This window comes from Thunnus maccoyii, chromosome 5, assembly GCF_910596095.1.
Source record: "Thunnus maccoyii chromosome 5, fThuMac1.1, whole genome shotgun sequence".
NCBI lineage: Eukaryota > Metazoa > Chordata > Actinopteri > Scombriformes > Scombridae > Thunnus > Thunnus maccoyii.
In genome coordinates this window covers 20,573,053-20,598,690 of record NC_056537.1, presented here as the reverse complement: position 1 = coordinate 20,598,690, position 25,638 = coordinate 20,573,053, and the positions used below count along the sequence as shown (strand labels likewise).

At 40.6% G+C, this 25,638-nt stretch overlaps 2 protein-coding genes across 7 annotated transcripts in view; one reads left to right on the top strand and one right to left on the bottom strand.

The window, feature by feature from the left end:
• The window catches only part of LOC121897887 (serine/threonine-protein kinase WNK1-like), a 32,177-nt gene extending 23,967 nt beyond the window's left edge, over window positions 1-8,210 (bottom strand). For 2 of the 5 annotated variants that reach the window (XM_042412668.1, XM_042412673.1), the window contains exons 1-2: window positions 5,232-5,465; window positions 2,251-3,502 (exon numbers count right to left, since the gene is read on the bottom strand). In XM_042412668.1, coding sequence (XP_042268602.1) covers window positions 2,251-3,048 — 798 coding nt within the window. In that variant the 5' untranslated portion in view covers window positions 3,049-3,502; window positions 5,232-5,465. Of the gene's footprint in view, window positions 1-2,250; window positions 3,503-4,525; window positions 4,801-4,840; window positions 5,174-5,231; window positions 5,466-8,185 lie in introns of those variants that run through there. The other 3 variants (XM_042412672.1, XM_042412669.1, XM_042412671.1) reach the window with 3 other exon arrangements.
• On the top strand, window positions 7,114-25,638 carry LOC121897892 (ELKS/Rab6-interacting/CAST family member 1-like). 2 transcript variants are annotated; one of them, XM_042412682.1, is made up of 20 exons: window positions 7,114-7,322; window positions 8,754-9,417; window positions 9,547-9,735; window positions 12,498-12,789; window positions 13,173-13,300; window positions 13,442-13,516; window positions 13,597-13,752; window positions 13,907-14,074; window positions 14,267-14,434; window positions 14,577-14,714; window positions 14,871-15,011; window positions 15,287-15,427; window positions 15,554-15,747; window positions 17,474-17,603; window positions 17,776-17,907; window positions 18,862-19,022; window positions 19,225-19,372; window positions 20,249-20,344; window positions 21,460-21,645; window positions 22,566-25,638. In XM_042412682.1, the coding sequence occupies exons 2-20, from the start codon at window positions 8,878-8,880 to the stop codon at window positions 22,701-22,703; spliced, it is 3,321 nt and encodes a 1,106-aa protein (XP_042268616.1). In that variant the 5' UTR covers window positions 7,114-7,322; window positions 8,754-8,877; the 3' UTR covers window positions 22,704-25,638. The 2 variants fall into 2 exon arrangements, with proteins under 2 accessions (XP_042268616.1, XP_042268615.1); XM_042412681.1 differs by having other exon boundaries at window positions 17,474-17,609.

The window sequence follows — 25,638 nt, the reverse complement described above, 5'->3', positions numbered from 1 at the left end:
AAAATGCCCTTTAGAATTTGTCAGTGTGAGGTGCTGTCTTCAATTTCCTTGTTTTTTCTGACCAAGAGTCCACAACCTAACAATATTTGTGTTACTATCCTATGTGACAAAGAAAAGCAGCAACTCCTCACATTTACGGAGCAGAAACCAAAGAATGTTTGGCTCTTTTCCTTAAAAAGTGACAGTAAAAATGAATTGATTATCAAGTATTTGCAGATTAATTTTCTCCCAATCCACTAATAAATTAATCAACTACTTGTTGCAGCTTTATATATATATAAACCAAGCAAACAAAGAGAAGGGTACTTTTTGGTTTTAATGTTTCCCTTCCTTTTCAATAATAACTCACTCAACAGAAAATTGATAATCATAAGTCACTTGGTTATGGTAACTTGTGATGTTTACTTATCATTAGTTGCAGCCCGGATACGAATAATAAATAGCATTAAGGAGCAGCGTATACCTCACATCTACACTTATATACAGTAACACAATATAGCATCTTGCCATAGATGAAGTCAAATGTATACTAACAAAGTGTGTAAGCAATCACAATGCCTACTACAGCAGCTGGCAAACAGTTTGAGGTCAAGAGAAAGACAAATAGATTATGTTGTAGAATGAAGTTTAGACAGGGATAACTAAAAGTATACTACTATCAACTAATGGAAATAGGAAAGTAGTCACATTTAGTGAGTTTTGCTTGAAATCAAAGGGTTGAAGAAATTAGAAATATAGAAAAATGTAAGTAAGTTAAAAGGCTGGGAGGTGGACTGATAGTTCAGAAGCAGGCCTTGGCAGGCCAGCCTGCTTCACACAGGAGATTCCTCTGTCAGGAATGTGACCCATTTTACATTCACACAAGCATTCAGAGCAGGAATGCACTGAGCATGCGTGAGATTCGCTCTGTGTAGGGGGGAGGGGCACGTGTCGGTAATCTTCACATTGTTCTGAGACCAGTGTGCATGTGTAGCTGTGGTTGTATGTGCTGCTGTGTGAGGCCTGTGCCTCTCGTGACGGGGTAAAAGCGTGACAGTAAAAGCAAACATTCATGTGGTGAATGAGGTCAAACTTTGCTATGGGCCAAGTTGCTGCTTTAACTGGACAGACAGCAGAGCGACATTATTTTTCATAAGCATATTTAAGAGAATTACTACTAACTGGTCTGTAGTAGATTCAAAGCAAATAGATAAGAAACACTGAATTTAGGTTAATAACAATGAAACAGACTCAATAATTAACTCAAGTATATCAAGGCCTCAAAGAATCACTTAAAGATGGGAATAAAACTCCAGTCAGTCAAAATCAGTAGTGAGAGGAAGATCTCTGAAAAATGTGTTAAAAAAAGGTTAACAATTATAACTATGGTTGCCTGAATTACCCTTGGAAATGGCATTTTAAAGTTTTATTACTCTTTTATAGCCATGTGAGATATGTGACATCTTCAAAGGTTGTTGTAATAACCTCAAGTATCCATTATTTATCTATTATTAAAATGTAGTTCATTTTTAGAAATGGTATACAATGTCCTCTAACAGTGTATGAAGAAATGTAAGACGGGAAATTACACATCATAACTGCATCAATAGTGCACACTATGAGTACAATGAAAAAAAGTCCAACCCTGAATGTAGTCGAGGGTAATTTCCTGTGTCTAAAGTGTTAGGTATTCCTTAGTCATACAGCGCTATAAACATTCATTATACAAGCCTTGATAACCACTGGTACTTTGCCAATGCCTTAAGGTGAAGTAGGCACTTTTTTATATTAAGACATTCAGTCTTAAGTGTTGTCATGCCAACCAGTATGGACTGAGCTGCACCAAAATTAAAAATGAAATGGGGAAATTGAAGTTTTTTGTTGTACTTTGCTGACAAAAGCAATGTGAAACAATCTAAAAGGGAAATGCTAGCCATATCTCTCAGAGGGGAAATGTCAGAGGCTGTTACTCAGGTAACAATGTGGAAGGAAATTCCACGAATACATCTACGCCACTCCTCTACTCCACCACGCTTAACCCTTTTAAAAGCAAACAGTCTAAACAAAAGGAGATGATGACATTTGTAAGAGAATACAATAGTAAAGGTGAGTGAATTAACGACCAAGAATAACTGGTGTCCTCTTAACTAATATGTCAAGTCAGGGCACAAGATGAAAATGAAAAATGTATTGAAATGACAGCCATGGTGATTTGGGAGGGGGGGGGGGGGGGGGTTAGTAATGAGAACAATAGTTATCAGAATTTCATACCTGCAACTCACACCAAGCCACCTCCACTGTGGTGTCAGTGTCCAAGCCCTTGTAGACTGTCTTGAAGGAGCCACGTCCAATTTCGATATCAAACTTTAGGAAACGCCCGTCTGGTGATGTTCCCACTGCTTTGGTCTCAGCCTCTTCGATGTCATCTTGCACTTTCTTCTCAGCTTCTCTCTGCTCTGCCTCTGCTCGAGCCTTGGCAGATTCCTTATCTTCTTCCTCGCCCTCTCCTTCATGATTTCCCTTCACCTCAGCGGTGATTTCAGGTTCTGTTCGACTTGGCAATTCTGCTTCTAAGCATGGTGCGGAGCGGGCTGCTATCACCACCTCTCCATCACGGATTTGTTGTACACTGGTAGGCTTCTGTTCTAAAGGCACTACTTCCACCTTAGCTATTTCTATGTCTTTTCCTTCTTGTCTCCCTCTATCACTAACAGCAGTCTCCTCATTTTGAGCTAAACTTGGTTCAGCCCGTGGTAAATGATCAGCAGCAACAGCCTGTTGCCGTGGGGGGACGGCTTCAAGTGGTTGAATCAGTAGAGGTGCTGGGACGGGGGTCTTGGTGGGTAAAGGGAGGGCCAATGCTGTGGCATTGGAATCACTGATGACACTGCGGCGCAAGAAACGGTGTTCAGGGTTACAACGATCACGCTCCATGGTGTGATGCCGGCGTCTCACTTCTGTCGGCCGGCACTCGCTCACCATCGAGTCTGAACCAGAACTTGGGCCATTTCCACTCTTCTGAGGGGGAGCCAGGAACTTCACCATTTTGTCGTCAGGCTTTTCCGACATCCCACCACCCACAGCAAGAGTAAGGGGCTACAATAACTGAAAAATTAAAATAAGGATACTTCCATGTCTGCCATATAGGCTTATATAAGCGGTATCTATCTGTGATTTTTTTTAAAAAAAAAAAAGATAGAACGTCTTCCAACTCCTATATTTCACTGTCTTTTTTATTGCTCAAGGACGGTCTTTATATATATATAGTGCAGAGATTGGAGGTGTTCTTTTATAAAAGGAAAAAGACTGAACACCGCAGCAGAACGCAGAGTGCCGATGTTGATACACAAGTCTCTTTAAGTCCACACCATCCATCCTGTAAGAGACAGGGTTCCTCTTCTACCAAGCATAAGGATTCACTGGTGAGGAACAAACATTCACAGCCTGCTACAGGCACTGAGCGTACGACTGCGGGCAAAGGCAGGTTGGCCGGATAATCCAAATATGGTCCTGTACAGTTTCACTGCAAGAGAATATACAAAAACAAAAGCTGAATGGCATGTTTCAGAAAGTAGCCAACGTTATGTCAAATGTCAACAAGATATGCAAGAGTTCACAAGTAGAATTTACAGTATGCAAAAGGTTTATAAACATTGCTTTAGTTATAAGCACAGAACATATCTACTGCTTCAGACATTACCTTGACTGCCATGTGCATTTTTATACTACTGCAGTGAATCACTAGATTATTTTGTAGTACACTTTTAACACTCTCTAATACCCTCTTTGATAAAATTTGCTGTCTTGCCCAAGGGCATGGTATGTAGGACACATGCTTACTGTCACAGTGGCTTCACTGCAAGTCCAAATGGGCTGTTATACTATATGTTTCAGCCATGCCTAATCAATAAAACATTCAGCAAATTTGTCTTTATAAGTATGTATATATGTAAGATTTTAAAAGTTTGTAACGCTGTATAAATCTTTAAAAAAAAAAGCATTCCTCACCCCTTTATATTGACACACTAGCCTCTCAATGCCTCACACTTGTTAGAGACTAAAGTAACTCATTGACAGCTGATTATTCCACAGTCTCAAGTATAAACAATATATTAGAAATACAAAATGGTGATCTCAAATTAACGAATACGGTCTGACTAACTAAGATTAAGTCAATTGCGGTAATCGCTACTAAACACTCAACGATAAAGCTGCACAAAGCTATAAACCTGCCAACATTTGAACTGTAGCTGCAAAAGACCGGTGCCATTTTGATATGACAATTATTATAATTGTTTACAATTTTGCATCTACGGTGGGTTTTTTTTTTTTTTAAACATGCAAGTTTGCAATGACAGTCTTATTACTTATTCGTCATCTAATATATACCTTGCCATGGTTGCAGCCATTACCAACGTAGGCAACCATAACACCAGAACCAAACCTGGCAATGATAGCGACAGTAACATCCCGACAATTACATGAAACTGTAGCGGAAATTAATTACACAGACATTTCAATTAAACGTAAAACTTGTCTTACGTACCTACTTATTCACCACCTTACAAGTGACACCACACCGTTTGAAATGGCAACACCGAGCGATACAAAGCAAGGAGGAGCAACGGCTCTTTGTTAGCACAGAGCTAGTTGAGTTAGCTGGTGTGAGCTAATCCTGGCCTAACCAGCGAAATGTTAAACAACGATGAATAATTTCCACGTCACGTCTTTTTTTAAATAAATCCCTCCCCGCTGTCGGCAAATTGAGCTTACAGTTCAAATAGATAGCTGATGTTGCCATTTTTAATCTGTAACTGTTAACAATATAACACAAGCGTTAACTCATTATTGACAACTTTACCGTATATAGGCCCGGTTTCCATCCCTGAGTGATTAACATTACGAGCCGTGCTAGTGCTAACACACCGGAAACGTTCACCCAGTGTGACGCCGGTTGGAAAGCTAAGTTACCAGGTAGCTACAAATAGCGCCGCGGTTACCCTGCTAGCTAACGTTAGCTAGGCGGGTCTTCCTGATGGCCTAAAAGGCTGGACCCACCTCCTGGGGCCGCCCCATTCAATTTAACGTTAATATCACTAGCGTTATAATTAGACAATTATATTTTTTACCAGCTGTTTCACAGCGAGTCTTCGTGACTGACTGTTTAACTATCTGTTTGATAACATTACAGTTAGTCCGTCACACCGTCAGCTAACGAACAGCGGTGCTGGGGGTGGCGAAGAGCGACCTACCTCAATATCGTATCCAAAACACAACTGATGGTCATCGGGGGTTGAAATCGTCCTCACAGCGGAGATCCGTCTTCGCATGTATATAGAGACGTAAAGTTACATGTACATTATCCATACGTGTCAGAGAGATACGTTATCCAGTTACTGAATATCAAAGTTACTGTTTGTGAGCTCGCGGACACAAATGCGGCGCAGTTGTTACATATTGACGAAGAAACGGGTTTTCCCCAAAGCGCATGCGCAAACTAAGAATGACCTCATAATCATCTAACGCAAACATTATTTTGAGGTCATATATTCAGCTTAATTGATGAACCTTTTATTTTATATGATGCCATAATATTTTTCCGACACGAGAAGATTTAATTTCGGTACATTGTCGAGTTTTAGGTTTTGATGGCTAAATTTTATATCCACAAGCAAATGTTCCAAATCACCTCCTTGTTTACTGCCTTTCCTTGCAGAAATTCAGTCTCCTGCCTTTTTTAAGACACATGAAGAGCCACAAAAATGCCTTACTACTGTCTCCACACTCAGAACTCACTTATATAATAGTCTTTATTTATTTATTTGTATTTATGTACTTATTTATTGTCTTCAGTTCTCTAATTTCTTTTGTTGTTGTTTTTTTCCTTTTTTAAAATATATGATTCTATTCCTGTGCCTTTTATGTTGTTTTATGTCCTTTATGGATTTGTTTGACTATTTGTTTTGTCTGATGGTTTTCCTGTATTCGTGTATTAGTGGTGTGTGTTGTGTATTTCAAATGCTGACTAATACAGTTGAAAAAATTTTTTTTTGAGGCACCTTCATAGTATCAATTTTGTATCTGATTTGTTTCATGGTAGTAGATAATGGTATATCACATACTAACAATAATTTCATGATTATAATTTTTTTTTTTCATTCAAAAAACACTTTTTCTGAAAGAATATCCATATTTACTTCCTGCAACTTTACTCTCTGAACTTATACAAAGTGTACATATACAATTAAATGTTATAATTGCACTTGCAAAAACACTTAAATCTAAGCTCTCAATTTAATACAGCCTGTATTTTTTTATTCCATTCCATTTAGTTTATGTTTTTTTGATTGTATCTTCCATTTATACTGTTTAAAACGCCTATTATGATAAAACGACAATGGAAACTTATTTCTTATTATGTTTTGACAAAACATACTACTTTGATCACACCGTTATTAACTGAAGCCCTGTTGAAAAACCCCAGGATGTTGCTCTGTTATTAAAATATAATTAAGGATGAATAGTGAGTATAAGCCTGGAGCTGCTCTTTTCCAACTTTCTATCAGACCACCCATTACTGCAGAAAATAAAACCGATATTTTACTATGTCATTATGAGTAGCTACTATACAACTGTTGTATGTTGTTATAACTGTTTATGGCCCGATACTTAGTTTCGTTTATTGATTTTCTCTGAGCAATCACCAAGACCACAAACATTTTGATTGCAACCATGTCATAGACTTTTTTTTTCCACAGGTAGACACTGCCCCCTGCTGGCAAATGTTGACAAAACACGCAATATGTTTTACCTTTTATAATCTGTCACATTAAGTGAAATGTTCACTGCTAAAGATAGTGCATGCACAATATCTATTTTATATTTTATTGTTAATACCAGGGGAAGGTCTTCTAAATTGATAAACTGCACGGCCATTGGTGCTTGCTTAGTGGAATTAATTTTAAAATACTCATGAGTTTGAGCACAACTTTTACTTTTCCCATCATATTTATTGAACTCAGTGTATCTTTTTTTTAATTTATCAAAGTGTTGGTTTTGTTGTCGCTTTCTGCTGTCTACATTGTCTACCACCATAAGCTCGTGACCGCGCGTTTAAAATTCAAGCGTGGCGAGGAGGACTATCGTGAGCGCGCACAGGAGGCTTGACGTCACTGAGGCGCCCTGGCTCTCCTGAGCCGCTGGTACTGCTGGCGAAAAGATGGGAAAATCAGATAGACATCTATCGAGTAATTAACATAAAATGATCGTTTTTGCAGCTGCTTTCCCCTTGACAGAGGATTCAGGACTGGCACCGATTTGAAGTCCATCGGAGGACGAGAAAGGTAGTTTGTTTAGAGAGGTTTTCACCACTGGCTATTGTGTTAGCGAGAAAAAATAGAGGTTCTGCTTGACCACATAAATTGGATGGACTAGCCTACATATGTCACGGCGAGCTAACGTTTAAACGTATGTGAATTTTATTCAGGCTATGTGTTTGATATTAACGAGAGGCGTGTAAACCTCTGAAATAAAGAAATCACGTTTCTTAAAATGAAAAACCGTTCAGTAGAGGAGGAGGAAAATGGATTTGGTTTGATATGGGTGTCTCCAGAGCAGACCCAGTAACGTTACGGTGTCGTTGAGATTGTGCAAATGTTTTAATTCTGGTTTAATTTATCACATTTAGACAGTTCATCTAACGAATTTATCACGTTGGATATATAGCTATGTATTCAGCAGCATTTTTATCTCTGTCTGTATTCAATTTTACAAGCAGGGAGGGTTTTTTTTCCTTACAACGTCCACCATGGACAATCCCCTTTTCCCTCCCTTGCTAGTTTTAATCCATAGCGTCAGCACATTAGAAAAAATGATTCAAAGATTCAAGATTTAGACTCCAGTCATAATATATGAACCAAATAACACACTTCTCAACGCAAATAACAAGTTAGTAGCACACGTAAAGGTAGAAATGTCAGCTTTTGCTGTTAGCCGGTGTGTTAACGTAACGTTAGCTGCTAGCCAGGCCACGCAGACTCCCTAGTTAAATGGCTGTGGTGGAAATTCAGTTAAAAACAAACACAAAATGAAACGGAGCACAAAATTACAACAGTTAGATACATTTCCGTATACAAAACCCCACCAGAAACTCTTGAATTTCGAGTCAAATTGCTCGACGAGGACGAGAGGAAGAGTTATGACTTACCAACAGTTTAATACCGCATTCAACCTAACCTTTGTTAAGGATAAACCTTAATGCAGTGGCTGATAAACTTTTACACATTTCTGCCCTATAGATATAGAAATTGGTCAGTCAGCAAGGACTTTGTACTAAGGAAGTACATCTGAAAAGGTTTTTGTTCTTAGACATGATTTATACAGTTACATAACTGTCTGTACTGCAGAAAGGAATCCAGTAAAAACAGTGAAACCTATGCAGAATAGCCTTTTCTTATTCACTGTCATTGTGCTAAGTGTTAATTAATGAGACAGAGACCTCCCATTTTGCTGGAGATGCACAGGACGCCTTTAAATGACACCCAGTGCATACATTTACTTTCCATTGATAAAAGCCACTTAATGTATACTATCACTATGCATACTATATTGAAATTTACAGGGAACGACTGTGTTTTCTTTGCAGATTGGTGTCATATTTTGCAAAACTGGATGTTACATCTCCTGTTAGGAGGGAAAGTCTGTCACTGAAAGTGGAGAGAGTCAGACTTTTTTTTTTTTTTTTTAATCATGAACATTGTGTCCTCTGTCTCCAGCTGAAGCAGGCTCGCCACCACATATCTACAGACTTGGTGAAAGTCACAACCACAAAATCAGCAAGACTATACTCTCAACAGTCTACAGTTTTGCTGTCAGCTTGATTCTTCTATTTAGCAGAAGATGTATGGTAGCGCCCGCTCTGTTGGCAGAGGGGATGCCAACCATAGTGGAGGAAGAGATGGAGGTGGTACTGGTAATCAGGGCCGTTCCCCTCGCCTTCCCCGCTCTCCTCGGATGGGACACCGCCGCACCAACAGCACCGGAGGCAGTGGAGGGGGTCCTGGAGGAGCTGGAGGCAAGACGCTTTCCATGGAGAACATCCAGTCCCTCAACGCTGCGTATGCCACCTCAGGACCAATGTACCTGAGTGACAATGAGGTTGCCATGGCAGGTGACCACATTCCCAAAAGTGGCGGGACAGTGACGACCATGGGGAGACAGAGGGTGACATATGGGTCAAGGGGCAGCAGCAGTGGGGTTGTGGCTGCCAGCACTCCAAACATTTCCACCTCAGTGCCTGCCAACGCTGTACTGCCAGCAGGCATGATGGCAGGTGACTCTCTGGCTTTTGGGGATCACCACATGGCCTCCACGGTACCCCATTCTCTAAGGCAGGCCAGAGACAACACCATACTTGACCTGCAGGCCCAACTCAAAGAGGTATTTTGCTTGTTTTTATTTACAGTTTGCCGATATTTTCTAAAAAAGGATGTGGAATTTTTAATTAAGAGTACATGCAAGGTTTGACAGACCACATCTACTGCTACTCCTTTGATCCCAATTTCTCAGGTTTTGCGTGAAAATGAGATGCTGCGGCGAGAAGTGGAAGTTAAAGAGAGTAAGCTCAGTTCCTCCATGAATTCCATCAAGACCTTTTGGAGCCCAGAGTTAAAAAAGGAGCGAGCTCTTCGGAAAGATGAGGTTTCTAAGATTACTGTGTGGAAGGAACAATACCGTGTGATTCAAGATGAAGCACAGGTGAGTGTTCCCACATAGCTGGTCAAATAGATACTTTTGTTTGACTTCCTATTTAAAATTCCCCTTTTTTGATCTTTTCTGTGCCATTTTGAATAGTACCATCAATCTGCATTGGTCAAACATGTTGGAAAAATGCATTTCCCCCAGTCTGTCAGCTTTAGTAGAAGTGTGTTTCTCTCTCTTTTCTCTCTCTGTATAGGTTAGAGGCAGATTTTTGAACATCTAGTTAATCCTCTTATATGCAGCTATATGCTCATGCTTAATAGATGAAAGAGGGTGTAAGTCTAATGGCTGCATTAGCATCTCCTATATGTTTCAGAAAAATGATGGATGTGGTATAGAGGATAAAAATGTGGGGAAAGAGCAATTTTTTAAAAGCTGGGTGTATGTGTAGCAGTTTAACCACTGCAGAAAAACACAAAACCAACTTAAGAATATTGTCACAGGTATCTGTAAGAAAGAAGCTGTTGTGAAAAGCACTTTTTATTTAGTATTTAGTCATTCAAGATCATTGAATTTCTCTTTTGGTTCATCAAATGTTTTGGACACATTTGATATCTTGAGAAGAAATGATCAGAAACCAGATAAATACATGTTATACACAATCTGTATGAAATAAAAACACAAATATAAAGTCCAAAGAGCAGTTAAGTGAAAATACTCTTATTAAATATGAGTGTGTCTGTGACTTGGTGTTGACTGCTTTGATTCCTTTTTTTAATTTTTCAATTACAAGTTTTCATCAAGTTCCTCATTCAAATGACAAAACAAGTATTTAGTTCCCGCACTTAACTGTAGAGTTAAAGCTGCTTTGTCAATCATCCAAATGGCCTCTTTATTTCTGATGTCAGGTGGGATAACCCAGCTGAACAGTCTCCCTGTTGAGCAACATGCTGACTGCATACTTGTGTACAGATTGTACACACACATGTTTATGTATTTAAGAATAACGACTTAATAAATATAGCTATAAGTTCTATTTTTAATACTTACAATATGCTGTGGGAATTGTTCCAATTAAGTTTCATTAATGAAGAAAAATAGTCTTTGTTTCATTGTGATTCTTAATGGATGGGCAGATCTGTATAATTTGCTGTTTTCACTCCTGCTGAGTCACAGAATCACACTGTGGACTAATTCCAGTAATGCCCGACTAGTGCAGGGCTAATCAGTGGGTGCTGTAATTTAAAGATGTCCGCTTTCATATGTCAGCCTCCACCTCCCACGCTGACACACATACAACGGAAAGCACTGAGACACACAGACACACAGACACACACACACACACACCCAAAGTCATTTGGCTAATTACGACTTCTGTTAAACTGCACGCCCTCATTGAACAGAGCTCCAACTGACTGTGCATACGTTTGCATTTGTATGTTTGTGTCTCCCAGTTTATATTCTCTAATCTATGCGCTTCCATCACTTTAATGTGTTTCTGAGCTTGCTTTGCTGATATGCGCGCTAGCCACAGTGTTTCCAAAATCCCCACTGCAAGGCATTTGTCCCTGTCATCCTTTGTGATTAGTGACTGTTATTACCTAGTCTGTAATAGTGTGAAATGGCTATTATCTTCCTTTTCCCATTAAAGGAGGTCAGATACTCGTCTAATCATTAGTTATTTCACTCTAAATACTCCTTGTCATATGAATAATACACCACATTTATGTCAAGATGTTGTGAAATGTCAGTGATGTTTCATCAACTGATATATAGGGGTAGTGATGTTAGTGCAGCAGACAGGAGATTTTAATAAAAGAAAAAAGAAGTTTGTATCGCACACTGAGCTTTTTTTTTTAACATTTTGACTTTTATACAGTTTATTCAGTGCTGTGCTTTGTGCATAGGAAAGGTTTGGTTGTGTGTGAGCGCAGTAGTGAGTTGTGACTGAGTGTTTAGATCAGTGTAGTTAGTGCATCACATCGCTTATGCTTTCTGCTTTCTAAAACTGACCGTTATCTCTCCTCGGGCAGGAGAGAGTGAGAATATGGGTGCTGAGGAAGGGAGAAGGTGTGTGTGTGTGTGTCTATGTGTCTATGTTGGAGGGTGGATCGGTGCAGTCACAGCAGTGAGTCAGCCTTAGTCACGGGGTGGAGAGGGTGATGGAAAGGGAGGGTTAGTGAGAGGAGAGGTGAGAGTATTGGAGGGAAGAGATAGGGAGAGAGCAAGCAAGGTAGACGAACAGCGCGTGAGGACGAGAATGATGTGTGCCGATGGAGGGAGGAGGAGAGAACGACAAAGGAAGAAAAGGGAGGGGGCTGGAGGAGGAGGACAGGGAGAAACAAAGGCAGACACTGACTTGTCTCTTTGTTCTCTCGTCTGAAAACGCTCACAGCTGATTCAGACCAGAGTGTAACACAGCCTTGTGTTACTGTCTCATAGCAGCTCTGCCAAGTGTCCGTGGCGTCGGATGCCACAAACAATGCAACACTATACTGGGCTGATTGTGTTTCACCAATTGTATTTCTCTGGGCATGAAATGTAACACTGTCCACAAAGCACGACTGTTGGGGGTGCATCTATGAGGGTGTTGATACATTTTCAGTCATAATTAGAGGCTGATTTTTTTTTTTTAACTGACTAACACAATATTCTGGCAGGATCAATTCCCATTAAGTTTGGGTGTTTGCAGCCCTGTGCCATTCAAATAATCAATATATTTCCTTCACCTCACCTAACCTAATATTAATTGTTTTGTACTAAAGTTCAGAATAACAGATGAATAGTAACACATGCCCGTGTCTCGCATCTGTCCCCAGCATCTCCAGATGACTGTGCAGGCACTCCAGGATGAGCTGAGGATCCAGAGGGACCTGAACCAGCTGCTGCAGCAAGACCCTGCCAGCCAAGGCCGGGACCTGGCCCTCACCTCTGAACCTACAGAGGAGAACTACAGGCGGCTACAGGCCGAGCACGAGAGGCAGGCCAAAGAGCTCTTCCTCCTAAGGAAGACCCTGGAGGAGATGGAGCTGAGGATTGACACACAGAAACAAACCCTGGGTGCCAGAGACGAGTCCATCAAGAAACTTTTAGAGATGCTGCAGAGCAAAGGTAGGTTTGGACCCCAGGAGATCAGCAAGACACCAAGTCTCAATAGCTAATATGACTACTTCTAATCTGTATTATAGTAGGTTAGGGTCTCAGTCTATCACAGTAAGACATGGTGGTTAGTGGTGATCTATGTTTTTGCTTCATGTTGCATGTGCAAGTGGACGTCTGGTACATTTGCATATCCCTCCCTGCTGAACAGATTAGCTTCTGTCTGACGCATAAAACAAACTCTCACCTCCTGTGTGAGCAGCTCTGAGCTATTGTTACTCACATGGCTGATGATGCTCATGTTGGCTGTTGTGAAGACTGAACCTGTTTCCTTACAACTGCATTAATGTCTTTCGACCTGCTTCACCAAGTTGTTATAACGCTTGCTGTTTCAGGGCCATCTGCTAAGGCATCAGAGGAGGACCAGGAGCGCACCAGGAGATTGGCTGATGCAGAGATGCACAGGCATCACCTTGAGAGTTTACTGGACCAGAGAGACAGAGAGATTACAGCACTAAGAGAGGTAATGTCCAGCTTAACCATGGGAGATATAACATTAAGTTTGAATGATCTAGTTGTGTTTTCTCTCATTTTTTTGCCTGATCTATAATTGCATATATTCCATAAATACTTGCAACATGACCTTCCTCATCTGACCTGACAGGAGCTGCACCGTCGATACGAGGGAACCCCTGAGTCCACCAAAACTAAGGCTTTACAGACCGTCATCGACATGAAGGTGAGGATGAAAATAGAGATGTGTGCGGTGTGTTAGCTCACATCATGCTACGTGTGTTAACCACTCTTCATCTACCCCAGGATGCAAAAATCAATTCAATGGAGCGGAGCCTGAGGGACATGGAAGAGGAGCTGTTAATGATGAAATCTAACGGACTTCTGAGTTGTGAGGAGCGTCAGGAGGAGATGAAGCAGATGGAGGTCTACCGCAGCCACACCAAGTTCATGAAAAACAAGGTCAGAGACGGCAAGATGAGGTTTAGTTTGACTGAGCTGCTGAAGTTTTTGGTTTGCCCTACATAAAATTAGAAGTTATGCAACAATCCAGGAGGTAAACTCAAGATTTCTCTTATTATGTATGGCTCTCTCTTTCTCTCCCACCTTTTTTCAGATGGAACAGGTGAAGCAGGACCTCTCCAGGAAGGACTCTGAGCTACTTGGTTTGCAGACAAAGCTGGAGACTCTGACCAACCAGTTCTCAGACAGCAAGCAACACATTGAAGTCCTCAAGGAGTCCCTCACTGCCAAGGAGCAGAGAGCTGCCATCTTACAGACAGAGGTACAGCAGAAACATGTCTATGCACTCTTGCCCAGAGGATTTAGGAATATGTTTACAGCAAACACCCTGTTGAATGAGCATGACAATTCTTTACAAGTGCTGCCATGTGGTGCCACAGTTTCATACCGACAGTTTTACACTTGTAGGCAGAACACAGTTAAATTCTATGACTATTATTTTTTTCCTGGCCAGGTGGATGCCTTGCGCCTGCGCTTGGAAGAGAAGGAGGCAACTCTGAATAAGAAGAGCAAGCAGATACAAGAAATGTCAGAGGAGAAGGGAACACTCAATGGGGAGATCCATGACCTCAAGGACATGCTTGAGGTTAAGGAGCGCAAAGTTAATGTGCTACAGAAGAAGGTGATTTAGACTAAGAGCTGTTTTCAAAGAATTTGTATTGAGTTTGTTGTGTGAAATGACCACAGAGATGCATCCGATGCATGTCCTGTGGTTGATGGCCATTCTTACTGAGGGGGGGGGTGGGCTTGTGTTTGCTCTGCAGATTGAGAACCTGCAGGAGCAGCTGAGGGACAAGGAGAAGCAGATGAGCAGCCTGAAGGAGAGAGTGAAGTCCTTGCAGGCAGACACTTCCAACACTGACACTGCTCTAACCACACTGGAGGAGTCTCTTGCAGAAAAGGTTAGTTTATGTCTGCACAAACTTAAGTCACTGATGCACTTGCGAATTGGAATTTGTATTTATTTGTATGTGTTCATTTTTAGCAATATGGTGGTGGTGTGTATTGTTATATCTGTCAGGGTAGCATGTGTGATCGTTTCCTCTACCTCCTCCTAGGAGCGCATCATTGAGCGTCTAAAGGAGCAGCGAGACAGAGACGATCGGGAGAAGACAGAGGAGCTCGACTGCACCAAGAAAGAACTGAAAGAGTTTAAGGAGAGACTGAGCTTACTGCAGGGAGACCTGTCAGACAGAGAGGTGAGATACACAAGCTCACACAAAGACAAGCAAATGCTTGTTTACTGCGATTCTATAAATACAATGAAACTTTGCTGTCAAAAAATGAACATCAGGTTTTTTCCATTAGTCGTACTTCGCGATGAGTCATGGATGCCTGTATTAGATCTAATGTATTTTCAGTCTCTTCAGTCCCATGCTCTTAATTTAATAAGTTGCAACAAGTTCATCTATACGTGTTTGTGTGTGTGTGTGTGTGTGTGTGTGTGTGTGTGTGTGTGTGTGTGTATGTACAGACATCTCTGTTAGACCTGAAGGAGCATGCATCATCCCTGGCCTCCTCAGGGCTGAAGAAGGACTCTAAACTTAAGAGTCTGGAGATCGCTTTAGAGCAGAAGAAGGAGGAGTGCCTCAAATTGGAGAACCAGCTGAAGAGAGTAAGATCATTAAATAAAGAAATGAGATTTATTATGGCACTTTTGAATTTTCACTTTCCAGATCCCTACCTGCTGACATTTAAATGAAAACAGCTGCTTTCTAACCAGCATCTTGACCTCTGTTAGGCTCAAAATGCAGCCCTTGAGGCTCAAGCTAACACCGAGCTGGCTGAGCGTATTAAGAGCCTCGAGCAGGAAGTGGCCCGCCACAAAGAGGATTCTGGGAAGGCCCAGGCTGAGGTGGACCGCCTGTTGGAGATCCTTCGGGAAATGGAAAACGAGAAGAATGACAAGGACAAAAAGATCAATGAGCTGGAGAGGTGGGTGGAAATGTGTTGTGGATGTGTGTACACATGTCTGTGCATATATGTTTCAGTCTTCAGGACAAAATAACAGAAATATGAATATCAAGAGCCTAATATAGAGGGGAAGGGCCACTCTTTTTATCAGAACAACCTAACTCTTTCATTAATCTTTATTTATTTTGGATGAATGTTCAAGGAAGAACACCTCGACATCCTTAAAGTACTGAAAGACATAGACAGTGATTGCTCCACATATTCAAGCTTTGCCTTTTTCACTGTACGATAGTGAATTCATGTTTGTCCTTGATTTCATATGTAACTGGCTGCTGATCTATGACGTTATTCAAACAAAATGTACAGACTATGTTGTCTGCGTCACAGAAGTTTTTCCAGGCTGTTTCTTGTATTATTAGCCAGCTATGCTCTCTGCTATCTGTTTCCATCCCTGTCAGCTTGGACTTGTGACCGCTGTGCCTCTTAAATGATGCAAATTTTCCACCGATGACGTCATGTCACTGTGGAGACCGTTGCCCCCTGCACATTAAACGGTGGATTTCTGTGTAATTTGGCCAGCTGCCATTTGGCATATTGGCGATATTGCTCTGAAAGCTGATGTGGTGAATGTTATGAGCAGACCTGTTTTTAATTGTGCCACAGTGCGTAGCAGTGGCCTTTTTCATGTAGTGTTTTCTGTCATTTTGTCTTCTCCTTGTATGCGGTGAACCATGTGGCCTTGTTGTATCAGACACCACGTTATATTAGAGCTGATGTGTTTGAGGTCCCCCTCTTCCTCTCTTTTTCTTCATATTTATTCATCTTCCTGGTCTGAGTCTATTTTTCTCTTTACTGCTTTCTTGTCTTTACAACGGAAATCCTTCACCCCACCAGTTTGGCCTCCAGGTTAGTACTTGCTCTTTTTCTCAACCCCCCCCCTCCAACCCTGACATCTTTTTCTCACCAACTTCTCACATTTCTCTCCCCTTTTGTTTCTTAAAAAATCTCCACCTTTTGCCTCTCCTTTGTATTTGAAGCCGCAAGCCCTCACCTTATCCTGACATATTGAATGCTTTCTTTCCTTGTACCCCTGTTGATGCACATTTTTCCTTTTTCACCTTCTTAGTCTACATTTCAGAATTAAATTTGAGGTTAAAATCTTGCCAATGAAAGCCTCTACAGCTATAATTGTCATTTTTGTGTGTTGGTACTGTACATTTGCTTCGAAAATGCGTTTCATTTCCTGCCTCTCTGTGTATTTACTTGGCGTGTGATGATCAGTTGGCCGCAATCATAACTGAGTTATAAACTTTCTACATGGATGATGAGTTAAGTGGCAATATGCGAGTCATCAAGTACAAATCTAATATAAAATGACTATATTTGGTGCCATGGCTATATTTGCAGACCTTCAATTTCCACGTGGATTGGCCATCTGTGTCATGCGCGGGAAAGATCAGTGTGTGTAAATTCTGTGCTATATCGGAATAGGCTTGCTGTACACTTGAGGTGCCATTGTTAATAGAATTTCTGAGTAAAACGTGCGTTCACTCGTCAGCTGGGATAATTTCCCCAAAACATGATCAATACATAAACTGTACATGTTTTATTTTCAGAGCTTTTCCCAATCTCGTTACAAATTGAATGATAAATGTTGCATTAACATGTCAGGTGGTACCACAGTATGATTTTCTCTCCAAGGTGAATACATGTAACTCCTCCCATGTGTCCCATGGTGTCCCTGTAGGCAGACGAAGGACCAGTCAAAGAAGGTGGCGTCTCTGAAGCACAAGGAGCAGGTGGAAAAAAGCAAGAATGCTCGACTCATGGAGGAGGCCAGAAAGAGGGAGGACAACTTGTCCGAGAACTCTCAGCAGGTAAAGGTAAGGCTTGCGCGCGTGTGTGTGTTTGTGTGTGTGTATGTGTGTATGTGTGTGGCTCTCTTGCACTCAATTAACCCTGCAGAAAGGTTCACATTTGGCTGCACTCCCTTGCTAGCCGAATCCATAACAAACTATAATTCGACTAATTCAAACTCTTGTTTTGTAGGACACCCTGCGTCAGAAGTCTGAGCGCATAGAGGAGCTGGAGGAGGCCCTGAGAGAGAGCGTTCAAATCACTGCAGAGCGAGAGATGGTGCTGGCACAGGAGGAGGCTGCCAGGTCACTCCAGGAGAAACAGGTACACAACATCCTCTAAACACACACAGGCATGACAAGGCAATATTAACAAACCACAGGATCGCACCTATAGTTGGTAGAAGAAAACAAACGCCTTCATATACTGAGATTATTTCTCCCTCACCTTTTTGCTGCCATTGTGGTGTTTCTCATCCTTTCTTCACTTCCCTCCCCTGCTCTGGCCTCCTCCTCTTTCTCAGTTCTTTTATCTTTGCTTGTCGTTTTCTCTTGTTTTCTCTCTGCTACACACCGCCTCTCAGAAGCACTCACTCAAACCAATGCATGAGTCCAACCTCGCCCTCTTAAAGTTATCTAAGGTATGAGCCCAGTATGTGTGACCTCCATCGGTGAGCAACAACACTCACAGGGGTGGACACAATAACAGCAACACCTCTACAATGCATGCAATGCTATACAACAGCCCCGCAATAAAAAAGGTTCTGTGGGGCTGTTAGTTGGATTTAAATAGATTGTATTAATTTGTACGGTGTTGCTCTTGTTTCCAACTTGTGTAATTTTCATGTTATTTTGTTTACCTGCTCTTTGCTAATAATTAAATAATAATGAATTGGTTGGATCACACATAAAGTAGCCAATAAAATTGATCATTTGGGGATAAATTATTCACTCCCTCGTTCAATCAATTCTAATTAAAGCACATATTGCTAGAAAACAATGGTACTTGTGCCTTTTTCAAGTAAATGACAGGTAAATAAAACGTAGTGCTGTAGTTTTAATGGTACATTTAGCTCTGACCTGTGTTTTAGTTGACCCCTACTCCTTCCCGACAGCCAACGTTAATTCTGCTGCCCCTGCCTCTTATTAAAGCAGTTACCCAAAATGTATTTTCCTGGAAAAAAGCCCTGTGCCTCAACTGATGGATTTAGGCAATCTGTTTTACTGTATTCATAATTGACTTGTTTGTGTATGTGTGTGTGTGTGTGTGTGTTTCCAGATGGAGGAGCTGCTGGGTGCCATGGAGAAGGTGAAGCAGGAGCTGGAGTCTATGAGGGCCAAGCTGGCCTCCACCCAGCAGTCTCTGTGTGAGAAAGAGGCACACCTCACAACACTGCGGGCTGAGCGCAGGAAACACCTGGAGGAGGTGCTGGAGATGAAGTAAGACATATGCGCACACACACAGGCAACACAGTAGGGTGGAGGAGACTGTATTATTGATTGCTACCTTCATCTTGTAAAATGTCATCCAATTCTGGCACTCCCCAGCTAGCAGGATGATTTTGTGCGATGAATAATAAATGATAATTGAGCTATTTACTTAAGTGATTAAATGCCACCTTGTTTTATTCCCACCTAACAGGCAGGAGGCGCTGTTGGCTGCCATCAGTGAGAAGGATGCTAACATTGCCCTACTGGAGTTGTCCTCCTCCAAGAAGAAGAAGACCCAGGATGAGGTGGCTCTGCTGAAGCGAGAGAAGGACAGACTGGTGCAACAGCTCAAGCAGCAGGTGGGGGGGACGGCTTCTGGTTTCAGCAGACATGATTGAGACATTTCAATATTTCAGGGAGCCTCAACACATTCATGTTTTTTCCATTTATCTGTCCTACACGTATCCCACACAGAAGACAACTGTTCAACATAAGGAAAATTTGGCTGTCAGTGTGACTGTCCATTAATTGCATATTGCACTATTAAACGCCAAATGCCAGTAAAATATGTCTTTTCCATAACACTTTTGAGGATTTTTATTTTAGTCTCTCTTGGGGTAAATTTTCTACAAACAGTATTTGAAGTCTTTGGATGTGGTCAGTTTTCCCTATTTGCCTGTTTCCCTGCTTAATACAACACACTCTCTCTAACCATGAGCCAGTCAAATAAAAGTAAAACAATGGCTCCATATCAAACTGCTTCCTGACTGGCTGTGTGTTTGCTGCTTCCATACAAAGTTTTTAAACTTATGCAATCTTTCTTTTTCTCATAAATATAAATATAAATATAACCCCTGTTGAAAGTTGTCATAATTTTCATGTTGCTGCTATATGATGAATTATAAATCATGTAGATTATTTATACATATATATATTTCATTTCTTTGTTTCATTCAAACCTTTGTTTTGATTTTGTTACACGTGTGATTGTATTGTTTGGTTGTATTGCTTGAAACTATTCTTGGATATCACCACTTCCCAGGTGTCAAATGTAATCATAATCGATCAGAATGATGGCTGAAAGTACTAAAATAAGAAGATAAAAGATACTTTTGTGTCACATTTCTAACCCACTTTTAGATGTTTAGATTTTTCAGGTCACTCTCTGACTCTCTCTCCTCTACTTAATGTCACAGACGTATTTTTTTTTTTAATTCTCCCTTGATTATATTCAGACTCAGAACCGAATGAAGCTGATGGCGGACAACTATGAGGATGACCATCTAAAGACTGCCCCTGACCAGACAAATCACAAACCCTCTCCAGATCAGGTAGCTTAACTAACCACCAATTAATCATGTTTCCTTTTCATCGGTAACAGTTTCTCTAAAATTCCTGTGATTGACTGATTTAACAAGATAATGTTATGTTGTGAAGCAGGTTGAACCGATGCTGCTTTGAAATGGAAGTTTTCTTCTGTCCTTTTCTAAAAAAAAAAAAATATTTAGACAAACTCTGTATACACACTAACCAAATGTTCCTTTCTAATGCTGCGATTGGCTTACCTTGTGGCTAACAGGATGATGAGGAGGGTATTTGGGCATAGCCAGCCTTTTTGCCCTCCCCCTCTCTCTCTGCCATTTTGTTCAGAAGGGTGAGCTTGTATGAAAAGCTACACTTGTCTTTCTTCATCGTTGCCCTGTGGCATGTTTACACGTCTTCCATTCAATCTGTGGTTTTCTTTTTGTCACCTCATTCCTTTTTCTTCATGATGTCGATGGTCGTTGTCGTATAAGAGCAGTTCTCACCACTCATCCCGTGCTACGACACTATTCATTTATTGCTTTTTTTAGTGACTTCTGGGACAGGGATCAGTGGTGTGTGTTTGTGTGTGTGTGTTTGTAAATGCAAGCTAAGTGGATGAGATGATCCTGGCTCAGTCTCATCGCTTCAAACTAAAGCATCTTAGCTTTGCATGCCACTGCTCTCACACTAATGATTTTTGCATTGGATAAAAGTTTTAGCCTTGATGTAATCGGTGGTGGAGTAAGATGCTTTGTTAGACACTTTGTTGAGCTGCACATACATAAATAACAATGCATAGATACAGTATTAATGTATGTGAGAAGCTCAAATGGTGAGATGGTGTTGGGTTCATAAGCATGCATGCCCATGATGGTGCTTTGTTTTTTCTCAAACTTCTTTTAGTTTGATGAAATGATGTTTTCATGCTGATGGTGTCTTGTGCTTTTGGTTTTATATTATTTTTGACCGCTGAAACAGTAGCATGCGTCTCCCTTCATGAACGTATTGTGTGTAGTCTGAAAAATAACATATTTTCTTCCCCTTTCCCACAATTTATCTCTGTCCCTTACCGCTCTCTCTCTTATCCTAAACATCCTGTTCCTCTCTCTTCCACACTGCTTCTCCCTCGCAACCCCCGCAGATGATACCCCCTCTTCTAGCCCTGTCCCAGAACCGCAGTAAGCTCAAGCTCTACATCGCCCACCTGACAGACCTCTGCCATGACCGGGACCCCAGCATCCTCAGCCAGCTCACGCCGCCGTCTCACTACCACCACAGCGACCCCGAAGACTGGGAGGAGGAGCTCCAGAAGATGAGCGTTGAACAGGTAGCGGAGGAACTTTGCACTTCTCATTTCGACATCGCAAGAGCTTGATTTTGATTAAAAGGACCCATTTATAATTAGTATATTGTAACTCATTGATTAAAAAATATATTTTATTTTATTATATTTATTTTATTGAAAATATTTTTTAAATTGATAATAACTAAAATTAATATGGCTGTTTTATGAAAGGCAGATTAATTTGTACAAAACCTTTTTTAAAATGCAGGTAATTCAAAGTGCTTCATATAAGGTAAAGAAATGATTCAGGACAACATTTAAAAACACACTGAAGACGAAAATAAAATACAAATGGAGAGAAAATAATAGACAAAAAATAGAATCCCAGTGCTGTAAAATGCCCCAAATCTAATAAAGGAAATAAAATTAAACAAAGACAAAGGAGAACAGTAATGTTTTTGACATTTTAATTTGGGGGAAGTTCAATGGCTTTTATTCATAATTACAAACATTGCTGATTTAAACAATCCTAAAATGGCAACAAAAATAAAATGTTCTTCTTTATAAATACAAGAACTTATGAAGAAGACACAAGCCCCTCAGTGTGCAACAACTTTGATTGATTAAACCTATAATAGCATCTTAAAATGTATAACTTAGATTTATGTGTGTAGTATTAAAAGGGTCAGAGTTGAGGCACAATCCTTTAGTGTACAATGACTTAATGAATGGTGCCTGAATAAGGTTGAATGTAAATGCAAATTTTGTATAAAATGTCCTTACTATTGTAAAATTGACACATAAAAGTGTTTTTTAATCTTTGTTAAAGAAAATGTTTTTGTCCAATAGATGTTAATATTCTTAATTATTTTATTTTATTTTTTAAAATAATGTTAGTTTGTATAGACGGTTGGATTTAAACTTTGTTAAAAAGAAACTAATCCAGACTTTCTTCCCTCCAGTTGGAGCGGGAGCTGGAGGTGTGTGAGAAGGAGAGCGGAGAACTGCAGGAATACGCCAACTCTGTTCTCCAGCAGATCGCAGACTACTGCCCCGACATCCTGGAGCAGGTCGTCAACGCCCTGGAGGAGTCATGCTGACAACTCTGACCTCAGTAACAACCCGGTTGAACCCTGGTCCTCACATAACCTGTAGCTGAGCCCAGGTGCCCCTACCTCCATCCTACGTGGCTCCTGGAAGGAAGTGAGAAAGCCGGGAGCATTATCTTACTCCCCCCCCTGAGCTCTCCTCCCTCGTCTCCCCTCGTCCACCCTGGGAAAAAACTTTCATGACTCCTGAGCGCTTTCCTGTCTCATGTGTCTCTTTAATGTTTAAGGCCTGCAAAATTGAATTAGGGATGTTCACAAAGTCTGATATAAGGTCTGCTCATTTATGACATGTCTGATGGTGGAGCTTCGGAGTCACAATAAGAGAAGAGCTGAAGTTAAAGTACATAATCACATGTCAGGCAGGAAACGGTATGAGGTGTGTCGGTGAAAGGTTTAAAGTTTACACTTTTGAATTTTTGAACTCTTCAAAATTCAATTTTGCTTGTAGTACACTTTAAAAAAAAAAAGTATTATTGCACACCTGTATGTCTGGGACAGGTGCATTGGGAGAGAAAGGAAATCAGATGAAAGAAGCAAACTTCCGCACAAAGTCTTGGAGTTTACTGCCAGCCTTCCTCTCCCTAGACGGCTTCATTCACAGCAGGAATCGCTAGATCAAGCACAGTTACCTCACGTACTTCTATCTCAGTCTTCTACTCCTTCCTCTCACAAATCTTTCAAGTTAAAAGGGTTACATTTATTCCTAACGTGGGGCAGGAAAGCACTTTTTGTCTTGGAGAACTGGGGAGCTGCTACATCTAGAGGGGAGCAGAGAGGAACTGTGCTCGGAGGGTGAATCATGGAGCTAAGTAGATGCTTTTCATGTATTTTTAGTAAGTGTTCCCTAAGTAGCGGATTGGAACCGAGTCATCGATCATCTGAACACTTAGGAGATACCACTTTTAAACCAAATGAAACGCAGCATGTTCTCCAAATGTTTCCTCTCCCAGCTTGGAGCTGTTGATCTGTCCTGGTAGGCAGGATTAGGCTAAAGGTACGTTTTTCTTGTGCAGTCTGTGGCTGGGTCAGTGGCATGAGAGGGGGATCAAGGTCTGACCTTTTGACACAGATCAAAGGTCAGCTTTTAGTTACTAAATATGAGCTTAAATCAGGATGAGAGAGAGAGAGAGAAGAGGGGGGAAAAAAAAAAGCTTTTATCCTTGGTGACGTATTAATTTTTTAGATGGTTTTGCACACAACGTCCACTTGTTATGAGGTATGCAATGTTTCTTTTGAGAACGTTCTAGTGGCCTTGGAGCATGCACAGATCAGTACTGGACCTAATGCAGGGATATTTACTCCTCTGTAATATTGGTGCTAAGGCATGATGTAAGAATTTTTCGATCGGATCCACTGATCATTCAGTCTCATCCAAAGTTTCTATAGATGTTACTTAAAGCCCACCTGATCTTTAGTTTGACTGAATCACTGAAGAATACAAGCGACGCCCCTTTTCTTGTATTTTTCAGATCACTTACAAATGCAAGTGATGCCTCCTTTTATTGTATTTTTTGAAATCTTCAGGGCTGAGGTTTTTAATTACTAAGTGCATCTACATTTGCAGGAAATGAAAGTCACTTTTCAGCAGATTCTGACTTTTTAGATCAGTTTGTAAATAACGTGATATTTAACACGTGCAGTGACTGAATAAAGGTAATTAAGTGGAAGGTGTTGTGCATTCTTTAAAAAAAAAAAAAATCTGAAAAGTTAAAAGCAGTGCAGTTGTCTTGTGTCTAATTTTGTCTTCAAGACAAAATGTGTGTGTGTGACAGTACTGCCATAACTTGCGGAAAGTCATGTTCTATAGAGATATATATATATATATATCTATATATATATAAATATAAAACATATATATATATAAAAATGTTTACTGTATGGATATGCATTGAATGTTTGCACAGAATCTTGAAGAGCGAGCTGCTCTGAACAAAATGACCGTTGAGTTAGTTTCCTCAGCGGAAACAGGAAAGTGTCAAAAAAAAAAAAAAAAACCTTTTTGTGTCAAAAATAACGTGTGAACTACAAAATGTTTTCAAACCGTGACTGTGTGATGGGAGCGTACTTTTCTTGCATTTATTTCTAATTGTCATTTTTTTTTTTATATATATATTTTCACCACACGGTGATGTAAATGTATTATCCTGCGATTCCAGTGTTGTGGTGGTTTTTCTTTTCTTCTTCTTACTTGTCGTGTCTGTTATTTTGTTGGTTGATGTCAAAGGCAGACTGCGCCTGATGGGACACGAATAAGTCTCCAGCTGTCACGGCCCTCCTGCTGTTATGAGAGGAACATAATGTAACGCAAGAAAACAGTGGAAAAACTGCATCTGTCTGCATCTTAAAAAAAGAAAAAAAAGTTTTCTAACATAAACGTCCTGTATGTGGTTGATTTACAGATACATTTGGACGGGTGGATTTTTCAGAGTGGACTAACAGTGTGCGATACTGAAAAAATAAAAAACCCGCCCCTGGTTTTGGAGGATGTTAGTTGGATGCTTGTTTTTGTACTCCAGCATCTCGTCTGTCAACCCTCTCGGAGTGGAGATTGATTTCTCTCCGTCCCTTTTAACCCCCTCCCTCACCTTTCACCGCTGGTTTCAGAGGAAGAAGGCTTTTTTTTTGTTTTTCAAGTGTTTTATTTCCCTTACTTTGGCCTGTGTGTCCCCACCCTTGCCTTAATGTCTCGTCATCTCTTTTCTTGACTCTTCATTGAGGAACACAGAGCTGATTAAAAGGGGCTTCTGTCAAGTTCATGGTGTTTTGTTTTGGTTTTTTTTCCCTTTATTTTGCATTTGTAAAAGAAATGTACTGCCTTCTGTCTGTTCGTGTTAAGAATCAAACTGTGTAAAAAGAAAGCAAACCAGACATGTTTGTGAGTTATTTGGATTTTGTATGTATGTAAATAAATAAATTATAAGCCTTG

Bases quoted from the DNA above. Each gene is read 5' to 3' on its own strand.
- LOC121897892 (XM_042412681.1), top strand. From the start codon at position 8,878: ATGTATGGTAGCGCCCGCTCTGTTGGCAGAGGGGATGCCAACCATAGT. The intron at 14,435-14,576 runs GTGATTTAGACT...TTTGCTCTGCAG, and splicing joins TTAATGTGCTACAGAAGAAG to ATTGAGAACCTGCAGGAGCA. The intron at 17,610-17,775 runs GTAAGGCTTGCG...CTTGTTTTGTAG, and splicing joins AGAACTCTCAGCAGGTAAAG to GACACCCTGCGTCAGAAGTC.